At 29.3% G+C, this 11,184-nt stretch overlaps 1 protein-coding gene across 1 annotated transcript; it reads right to left on the reverse strand.

Moving 5' to 3' along the window:
• Positions 1-4,262: 4,262 nt before the first annotated feature.
• Positions 4,263-7,431, reverse strand: LOC114379275 (transcription factor TCP4-like). Its single transcript, XM_028337907.1, has 3 exons — positions 6,711-7,431; positions 4,873-6,329; positions 4,263-4,541 (listed from the first exon to the last, which is right to left on the reverse strand). Exon 2 carries the CDS (start codon positions 5,856-5,858, stop codon positions 4,908-4,910), a length of 951 nt encoding a protein of 316 aa, XP_028193708.1. The 5' UTR covers positions 5,859-6,329; positions 6,711-7,431; the 3' UTR covers positions 4,263-4,541; positions 4,873-4,907.
• Positions 7,432-11,184: the final 3,753 nt, after the last annotated feature.

Raw genomic sequence — 11,184 nt, forward strand, 5'->3', positions numbered from 1 at the left:
CTATGGACTATGGTTGGTTGCGTGTTGACCCACCAACATTTTTGAAAAGAAAAAGAAACAAAATAAAGGACTTGTAACTTGACCTAAAAATATAAACTTAAATAATTTAAACATAATGTGATAATTACAAGAATATAATCCTACTAAATTATCTTAATACATATTATTTTTATAATTTTTCATTACAAGTTAAATAAATGTAGAGTAAAGAGAAAAAAGGAGAACATAAAATATTAGTTTCTTTGAAAACTTATAATTTAATAAGTTAGCTTAAAGTTTTCAATTATCAACTACCCGTTAGTTTTTTACCTTTTGATTTTATTTTTCAACTTCCAACTATTTTTCAGATAGTTTTGTCTAACATAAAAAACTATCTAATATCTATTGCAATAGTTGAAAAATGTAAAATCACATAAATGATGATATTGATATGATATTTTTATATAAATTTCAATTTTATTCATGGATAAAAGTAATTTTTGAAGTATTATAATTTTATTTTTTTAGTTAATTTTAAACTATTGTAATTTTTATTTATAGATAAGTTATTTTAGTTTTTTTTCATATTATACATTCCACTGTTGATATTATCTTATATATTAAAATATTTTAATCAAGTTTAAAATAGAGTAAAAAAAATACACTAAAAAAAATATACTTTTATTATGTTAAGTAGCGTAATAGTTAAAATAAATTGTGTAATATAAAGTTATTTAAAAAGTATAAAATTAAAATAAAATGAATCTAAGTATCTAACATTTAATTGTCAATTTTGTAAAATATAATGTTAAAGTAATAAATTAAATATTATAAATAGTACAATGCTTAAAATAAATTAAAATTGTAATATAAAAAATGTACATGAGGAATGAGTGTAAAAAAAAAAGAAGTAAATTCATGTTTTGTTTTAAAAGGGTAAGAAGAAAATTCAATAAATATTTTAAGGAAAAAAATAAAAAAATTTAAAATTTAGTATTTTAAAAAATATTATTTCAAGAAGAGTTTCAATTAACGTTAAAACCTATAAAAAATGATTTATCGAATAATCAAATAAATTTTTCAACTAGTAAAAAAATTAAAAACTAATTAAAATGACTCGTTAAACACTAGCTTCTAGCTTCTACCTTTTTTATGTTTATTCTCTTTTTTGTCCTTTTTTAGATTTTCTTTTAAATGTTTTCTATATAAGGTAAGATTCATCATCATCATCATGAGGTAGGATTTAATTATTTTGACCTCTTTTTTTCTTTTCTTTTTTTACATAAGATAAGGTTTTCTCATTTTTATCATCTAATATAAAAGAATTTTTTGTTCTATGGGATGATGTCATGTTCACATTCATTCCCTCCAAAAAATATAAAATGATATTATTTTAATTTTAATTCAAACAAATATAATTAAAAATTAAATTCAATCAATTATCACTAATATAATATATTTTTGTTAATAAATTAATTACTAATAAGTTAACTATCAATCAGGTAAAATAATTTATATATGTGATGTGTTATATGAAAAAAATATATAGAACAATTCTTAACACAATAAAATATTTAGAAGAATTGATATATGAAAAAGTAATCAATACTAATAAATTGGCGTTTGATTGATAACCAATTTGTGCACTCAATATATTTAATTTCAAAATTTATAATATTTTTAATAGTTAAAATTTATTAAAATAAATAACATTAACTATGATTTTAATAATTTAAACTGAATTCAATTAAATAGATTTTTTTTATCATTATATGTATTCTACATGTGATCTCTCTCTTTTATTTTTTCAGTTTTATTCATTTCCAACAAAAAATATCCATAGAAATTTTTATAGGAATATATAATAAATATTTATTCTAGTTAAATATGTATCTTAAATTCTGAATTGTAATAATTTTTTAAAATAATTATTATAATAAATTAAATTATCAATTGAGTAATATAATTATTAATTTAATATACAATATTTATTAATATTTTTATTTATGCTCAATCATTTAATTACAAAATTTAGAAAAATTATTTTATTATTTAATTTAAAATATTATAAAAAAAAATAAATGTATAGTACATTGTTTTATATTTAATTAAAAATAATATGCAGAATTAGGAATAACAAATAGGAGATACTAAATAAGTATCTTTAGTGATACTCGCAGTATTTTTACCGTCCTTTGTTGATAGATACGACATCTTGTTTGGAGTTTACAAAATTTATTTATTTATAACTATTCATGGGTATTTTTAATTAGGTAGAGTGTAGAATATTTGAATAACTTTACTTACAACAGTTAAACTATTTTCTCAAGAAAAATTAAAATAAATAAAAATTATAATAAAAATGTTTGTTAAAATATTTTTAAATTATTTTATTTTTACAAAAATATTCATGCGTACCGATAGATATCCTTGGATATTAAAAAGATCCACATATATCCACTTAGTAGGTAACGTGCAAGGTAATAAGCAAACAATGATTACATGGAGAGACGAGTAAATTGTCTTATATATTTTTCACATATATACACATATACTAACATATATAAAATTTTAAAAATAATTGATATATTATAAAAATTATAATAATATAAGAAAACATAAATTATAATCTCAGCACTCGTGCAGGACGCTAGGTTTTACGCTATTTTCATGATATAAGATATTGATAATGATAGGTACTGTAATAAGTTTATTTTATTTTATTTTTATTATTATTTTTGGTTACTTTCATACGGTACTATTTATTTCAACCCGTATACTGTTTACGATATTTATTTTATTATTCCAACTTATACTTTAGGATATTGATATATATTATTAGAAAAAAGGTTATTTTGTTTTAATTATTTTTTAATAATATAATAATTGATGAAAAAAATATAATTAAAATAATTGATCTATAAATAAAAATATACAAGTGTTTAAAATTAATTAAAAACTAAATTTATAAATACCTAAAATATATTTTTATTACTAAAATAATTTTAAAATTTGTATTTAAATATCATACAAATGTGTCTATTACTGTTATTTATATTTATCAGTTACTTCAACAAATAATTTTATTAAAAACCTATGATTCAATAACCCAACTTTTTAATTTTTTTCTAGTAGCTTTGAACTACCAACTAATTTTTTAACTTTACCTAACTTTTTAACTTTTAGTTTTAAGTTAGTTTTATCCCAAATAACCTTATTGAACATAGAAACAAGCTAATATAACTATAGTAATAGGTCTGCAACTACTGGTTAGAAATTATATCTCCAATATTATTTTGATAAATGGATACACGAAACTCCACATTGTAAAATATTAGTGTACCTTTTGGTTTTCTAACTGCAGCTGGTAGAATTAGTTCTGGACTTATGCAATCATCAACATGCCCTTTCACCTTTGTGAATAAGCTACGTTTAACTTATATTAGGAAGCGATTTAAGGGAAAGAAGAATTTTCATTGCTAATTACGTTAGCCTATATATACTAAGAAAGTTAGTCAAATGAGCCAGCATTAAGTAGTTTCATAGATTTCTAGCATCCTATATATTACAACAAATTCACGGTCCTTTATAAAGTTTTGATATAATGCAAGTCAGGACAATTTCTAGAATTGTAGGATTAGCATTCATATTGCTATGCTCTACATGCCAACTCTGACTTTTGTGTAAAGAGTGACATTAACACACTATAAGCAATGCATAGGTAGCTACTAATAGCCTGAAACGCCGAGTCTTCAATTTATTATTGTTTAACTTTTCTAAATTAGATGTCACATAGTTTGATTGTAATGCTGTGGAAGCCTACAATTATGTGTATGGGGTACTCATCATGAGGGATGTTGACCATTATTTATGTTGCTTCAACAACCACGTGTATGACTAATGCACAAATAAAGACCAAAAAAGAAAAAACAGAGATGAATTTCATGAAACGGCTGAAACTATTCCTCAAAGCTTATTAACATGCAAAATTCAAAGGGGGGGTGCCAGTTTTATGTCAGAAATAAAAACCAATCTCAATCTGCATACATTATGGAATTTATAGTTTTCAATGACAGTACTGTAGAGTGAACTTGAAGCTGACACACAAATGCACTGTTACTGCCAAATGGTTTAAGGAAATGTTTGACTTCCAAAATGTTCCTTTAAAGGTTATGTACTTGAGGGGCAAGGAAAGGGGAAGCCATATTCTCTTCCTATCATAGGAGAGAATAAGTCCAAATCACATGAGATTCTGTTTTTTTGGATGTGGGTTTCGCCAAGAATGGACATGTAACTTCTGATTTTCACTAGATATCAGATGAAATATGTTATTTTGGAATAACATTCACAATACAGTGAGGACTAGAACCACCAAATTCAACTCAAGGTAATTTTCATCAATTCAAAATTATACATATAGATTTCAAGGGTTGAATCAAGGGCAACTCACTTTAAATTTAAAAACCAAAAAAAGGAAAGCCAAATTGAAAGGAAATCTTTGTAGATCATAACAATATGCCTATTGAATCTTCACTCGGTTGCCAATCTGATAGAGAACACTCCTGCATAAAATAAGATGCATGAGAGAAATTTAGTAGTTAATCGGTTAGGGGGATGAATAACTTTGTTACTTGATTTGAAGCTTTGCATGGGAAGTTGCTTTGCCTAGTTTTTATTATTTGTTCCAAAAAAAGCAGAATATGACAACTATGCTAATATTATAAAAAAATGCTAATAAACAATTTTAAATCTTCTTACAACATCTTCCTACTAATCCTTCTACTTCCTTGGTATATTAAGTATCGAACGCGTTTTCGTTTAATACTTTCTTTATATAAAGTAGTAGGGAGATTTGTTATAAGATATAACATTACTCTATTACGAATGGAATACCTGATAGGAAGACTTAAGCATTGCTTAGTTTGGGATCAGTGGATAGAACTAGGGGAAGAAGATGGCCTATTGGAAGCAACTCCATGGTTCTCTTCCACACCTTGAATTCTATCTGGAATGCAGAAATCAGCTAATCCATCAGACACAAACCTGCTGTCAAAGATGGAAGGTTGATTCACTGGCTGGGGCCTGTGAAGCTCAGAGGGAGAAGTCATTGGAAATGAAAAACTGGACTGAAGGGTCCCCCCACTTTGAGCATAAGCTGAAGCAGAACCTTGGCCTATAAATGGCTGTGAGTTGAGTATGAACCCCAACCTGTTCACATGATCAGTGGTAGTTGCTTCATTGTTCCAAGTCACACTTCTTTGATAATGGTTCTCAAAGCCACCTGGGGTTGAGCCAGCAAAAAGGGTTCGGATTTGGTGTTCATTTGAAGGAGGTGTTTGATGTGCACCTGTCTGTTGTGATTGCCAATGAATGAGGCCAGGGTGGTCTTGGAAGCAATGGAGGGATAGGCCAAGATCTTCTGAGGAGTTGTTGGTTTGAAAATTGATGGGGTCAGTGTCAGCATGGGTTGAACTGAAGGCCCCCAATTGCCTTTGGAGCTGAAAGTTGTAACCACAAGACTCTGATTGCTGTTCATGTTGTTGTTGTTGTTGCGCAATGGCTATGATTCCACTTGATCCTGCAGCATCATTCTGCTTTTCTTCCTCATGAGTAGGTGGATGCCATGGAGGAAGCTCAGCAAGCCTGTCAATGGAAGTCTTTGCCTTCTTGATGAGCCAGTCCACAGCCTTGCTTGGCCTGTCATAGCCAAGCCTGTCTTGAACATCATAGAACTCAATGGCTGTGTGTGCTGAGAGTCTAACGCGGCGATCGCGTGGCCCTTTCGAAGTGTAGACCTTGCTGTGGCGATCTTTTCTACCTGTGGACCTAACAATGTGCCCTCCTTCTACTTGAACAATATCTCCTACACCGGTCCTCATGCCCCTTGTGATTGTTCCTCCTCTATTGTGCTCTGTGTGTTTTATGGCTTGGTTCAAAGTAGGTGGTGGTTCTATTTGGTGGGAACTACTTGTTATGCCTTCAGCATAATATTGAGGTTGGTTTTGAGATACTTGATAATGAGCTGTGTTGTGTGTGGTGATCAAGTTTTTTTGTTGTGAGTCATGTTCACTTTGTATAGGGCTTAGTGGTTGATGCTGATTCCCACTGAAATCCAGTTTTTTTTTTTCTTTCTTTCAAATTATCTCACTTTTTTCTTCCTATATGTGGCTCTCTTCTTTTTTTCTCATATGGGTTTGTTTTCTCATAGGTTTTCTTTAAGCAGACACACTTTGCTTTGCTTGCTGTTGCTCTTAACTATAGTTGCCTGCAGTCCTTCATCTGTTGCAGCTGTCCACAGGCTTTGAATTGTGACAATTCTGCCACTGCTGCTGGTCCCCAAAAGCCAACACCTGCCATTGCAATCTTTCAGATTCCTTTTACCCACTCACAAAGCCATAAGAATTAGGAATATATACAAACAACAAGCTTAATTTAATTACTCATGCTTTTGGTAATCTTATCTATCTGCTCTTCATCTACAGAGAGTAAAAGGACATGGTATATCAGTAGATTGGTGATAAATTAACTGGTGATATCCTCTACACGGGAACTCAAATTTTGAAGAAGAATTAACATGCAGAATATTTTTTTGTACAAGGAGGGTAAAAGCACAAACTACTAGAAAACATTTAACTAGTCATTTATTCAACTTTGAGGTGAGGGTATATCACATGCACCAAAAGGTTTGCAGCAAAGAATTGATGGACAGAGAGTGAGGGGAAAAAAGGTACCTTGGCCTATTGAAAAAGCTCGTGGATGCTTCTGCAAAGCGTGGCAGGGTCAGGTCAGAGAAGAAATTAAAGATCTTTTGGTAGTTTCTAGCCCCACAAACGCAAATGTTAAGAGACCATGCCACAATGCTCTCTTGCAGTTATATATATCTCCTTGGAGTTTAACTTACCCCTCAAATTTCTCTTTTCGGTGAATCCAGGATATCTCTGACCGAGAGTCTAAAAACTAATCCTCAAGATACTAGAATTCATTTAAAAAGACTGATATTTCTCAACAGACATTATTTAGTACACATAAATCACACATACTTAAAGGACATGGTTATCTGCCAATCATAGGACACCATGTTGGTACCTCATCCTTCTCTTCTAATGCATGTACACTTTAACCTCTTTGGTAACAGTAACAACCCCACGTTGCTAGTGATGAGCTATGATTATGCAAGTTCATGAATGATACACATGTAACTATCAATGGCCATCTCTTCCACCCACGCCTTTCGAAAGGCTTTGACAATGACATGCAACGTTTTGTTGGGTTCCTTCCCTCTTTGTTAAGAAATGAGTGATTCCTCTAAAAAGAACAGCATGCACCCTCCAATTCTCACCTATATCATGCACACTTCCATTATGATGATGCTCTTTAACTTTTCTACCAACTCAAATCATGCTTCATTGAACACTGAAAAGAGATGAAAGTTTGCTCTAATAAAATAGGAGATTCGATCAAACCCATTTTCAAAATACGACGCATGCATTTAACGAGCCTGCTGATCCCTATTTTAGGTAATAGGGAAAGAAACAAATCAACAAAAGGAAAAGGAAAAGAGAGAACATAGTAACAAATCATGGAAACTTTCTCCATGCATGTATTCACTGACCAGCAATTAAATGCAAAACTTTAGTCTGCGAGTTACTTGCATAATATCGCTTACAATATACTACTATCCGGTTGTTTTTCTCTGCAAATGCTTCGGGACAAACCAAAATTTGGAGCACAAATTATCTTGTAACATTATGATACATTTAACCTCCTTTTTATATGCTAGACTAGACATGTGATTTTCTTAAAATTGATTAATTAATTAAGGCGTGATTTTCTTAAAATTGATTAATTAATTAAGGCGTGATTCCCAAAACAAAATTTTCTGATAAAATTCTTTAGATACTTTAACATGTTATTTTATGAAAAATATATATGTGTTAATTTTCTATTAGATAATTTCCTTTTTCAATTATTTACCTTTATAAACTAGAATATGATACACATATCATATTTTTTTTATTATAAACAATACTATAAATACTTAAAGGAATCATCTAAATTTTATTCAATTCCAAACTATACACGACACCCAAAAACCACATGGGATGATATATTAGCAGACTTACATTTAAATGACATTCTTGTCACTTTCTTATAACACATTGATGATATTTTGTATAAAATTTATCTTTACATGTCTCTTATAGCTTAATAGTTAACGAATTAATAAATAGAAAATTAATATTACAATAAAATTTTATTGGTAATATGAAATATTACATTTCTCAATATTTTTTTATAGTTTTGATTTCTTATCCAGTGTCCTAAAACTATTTGATAGCAGGGCCGTATTTATTTAACTATGAAACTAATTTAACACCTAATTAATTAGAAGTTAAGATGAGAGAAATATATAAATAAAAATATAATTTAAATACAGTTTTAGTCCTTCTAATTATCACAATTTTCTTATTTAGTTTTTCGTTTTAATTTAAAAGGCTGTTTTTCTTATGTGCTATTTTTGTTTTTTATTTAATCCCTTTAAATATTACGAGTTTTTATCTAACCTTTTTAGACAACACAATTTCTCATTCAGTTCCCCTTTTATAAGAGATACATAAACATTTAATGGCTTATAAAAAATACTTAGGGGATGTTTTGCAGGAAAATCTTCTTTTTATACCCGAAAATCATGATTTTTGGGAATCACAATCATGATTCCTTGGAATAAATTCGTTTCGTTAGTCATAAATAATTTTGAGAATATTTATTTAAATTTTTTAACAATAAAAAAGTTATGTAATATTTTTAGTGAGTATTTTAATTATTTATTATATTATATAATCTAATAAAAGTAATGTGATATTTTTACTACAGTTAAAAAATCTTTAATTCAAAAAAATTAGATTCTCATCTCCCCTAAAGTTTTTATGAAAAACTAGTTAAAAAAAACTTTCTTGAGAAATCTCCTTTTCCGATAATGTTATTTTTTAAAACTAGATACTAAATATGGGAAACTTAAGTTTTGTTTGAGGGTGGTTGTGTTTTCAATTTTTTAAAAATAACAACCAATTTTGGTTATAATTTCAATTTTTTTAACTAATTTTTAAAATATGATTAGTTTTAAATAAATTCAATTTAAAAGTTTCATATTATTTAAAATTAGTTTAAAAGTATTTTTATGTGGTGATAATATCAATAGTAGAGACGACGACGATAAAGATATCAACGGTGGTAACAATAGTAACGATAACATGTGGAAGTAACATTGGTGGTGGTACAATGCCAATGATAGTGATAATGACAAAGTGTGGTAGTGGTGTTGGTGATAGGGATAAAGGCATTGATGACAATGGTGGTGGTAGTGTGACGATGGTGGGTGGTGATGATAGTGATGTTGGTAGTGGCAACAAGTGGTGGTGGTAATTACGGTGGCAGTGATTAGACATGGCAATGAGGTCGGGATGGGTATGGGTATTGTCTCCCCAATTCCTTATCCCGACTCTCCAACATATCCTCGTACTCATACCCGATACCCGACGGGTTTAAGTTTATTGTCTCATCCCGGTACCCGTTGGGTATCAAGTATCCCCGAACCCGTCCCATACACGATTCAAATTAAAAAAATATTTTATTTTTGTAAAAAAAATATTAAAATTTGATTTTAGAAAAAATAAATTAATTGTTAAACATTTATTTTTAACTACTTATATATCAATAAATTTATTATAGTGCATGTGTCTACAAAAATAGTTAAGAAAATAATATTAAATTATGTAAGAATTCTAAAATAAAATTAACTAGTAATAAAAATTGTATGCCTTTTGATTAAATTATGCAAAAATTCTAAAGATTTTAAGTGACGGTGCGGGTTCAAGTTCGGGGCCGGGACGGGTCTAGTAATCTCATACCCGTACCTGTACCCAACTTTTGGTTATCGGGGAAAACCCGAACCCGAACCCGAACTCATACCCGATCAACTCGGGTATTACCCGTCAAAGTCAGGATGGATTCGGGCGAATACCCACGAGTACGGGTTTTCTTATCATGTCTAGCGGTGATGATGACAAATATAGTATCGTTAATAGTAATGGTGTTGGTGACGATGACGGTGACAACGACATTGATGAAAATGGTGGTGATGGGAATATCCGGGACAACGGCGGTGACAAAATGATGGTGATAGTGATATTGGTGGTGGTGGTTGCAAGAAATGATGACAACAAAAAATATCTTTATCAAATGTGTGATTTTGTTAAACTAAAAAACAAATTCTCAAAACCTTTTTACTTGATTTTGAAAATAAATTTAAAAATATTTCAAAAATAATTTTAAAATCATTTTAGCTTCATTTTTGTCAAACATATTTTTTTATTAAAATTACATTTGAAAACCAAAAACTAAAAATTCACAATCAATCCAAACATATCCTTAGTTTTCCAATATAAGATTCTAAAAAACTAAAACTTTTTTTCTACCCAACACACTCATAGTGATCAAATCAAATGAATTTCTTCCACTTTCCATTTTATTTTGATGCAAGTGCTAGTGAAAAATGATTGCAGTTGCAAATTATTGTATATATTGGTTGTTGAATATCTAGCAATTATCCAGTGGTACGGTGCTTTATTCAATATATAATATTATTGCTCTGCAATCATTATTTCTTTAGACATGAGCAAAGGGTGGGGATATATATATATATATATATATATATATATATATATATATATCAATGGGACTGAATACATAGAGATGGAGAAACAAAGTATACACGGATGCGGACAAATGGAATCTAGGAAGAAAGAGGTTGACCAATAGAACCGATTGATTTTCAGTTTTGTCTCGGGCATTCATGAGCTAAAAAAGAAGAGCACGCGTTTGAAATTTTGGTTAATTAGTGGAAAGTTAGATTTGTACGAGGCTGCTAATTGGGGTCACTCTAGTGTAAGTACCTTTCCTAACTTAGATCTTGAAGACAAGAGTTCTTTCAAGGGGAAGGATATGATACTCAGATATTGGGTGTGACTGAATTTTACTGGTTTCTGATAGTAAAATTTAGAAACTTATAATGTATAGATTTTTATTAATAAAATTCGATTTGGTAAAATTAGGAAACAGTCAAATCACATTAATTTAGTCGATTGGTCTACATAAAGTTTATTTATTAATATTATTAGGAATGATGCCTAACATATATAAAGTGTT

The sequence above is a fragment of the Glycine soja genome, chromosome 12 (assembly GCF_004193775.1).
Source record: "Glycine soja cultivar W05 chromosome 12, ASM419377v2, whole genome shotgun sequence".
In the NCBI taxonomy this organism is placed as follows: Eukaryota; Viridiplantae; Streptophyta; class Magnoliopsida; order Fabales; family Fabaceae; genus Glycine; species Glycine soja.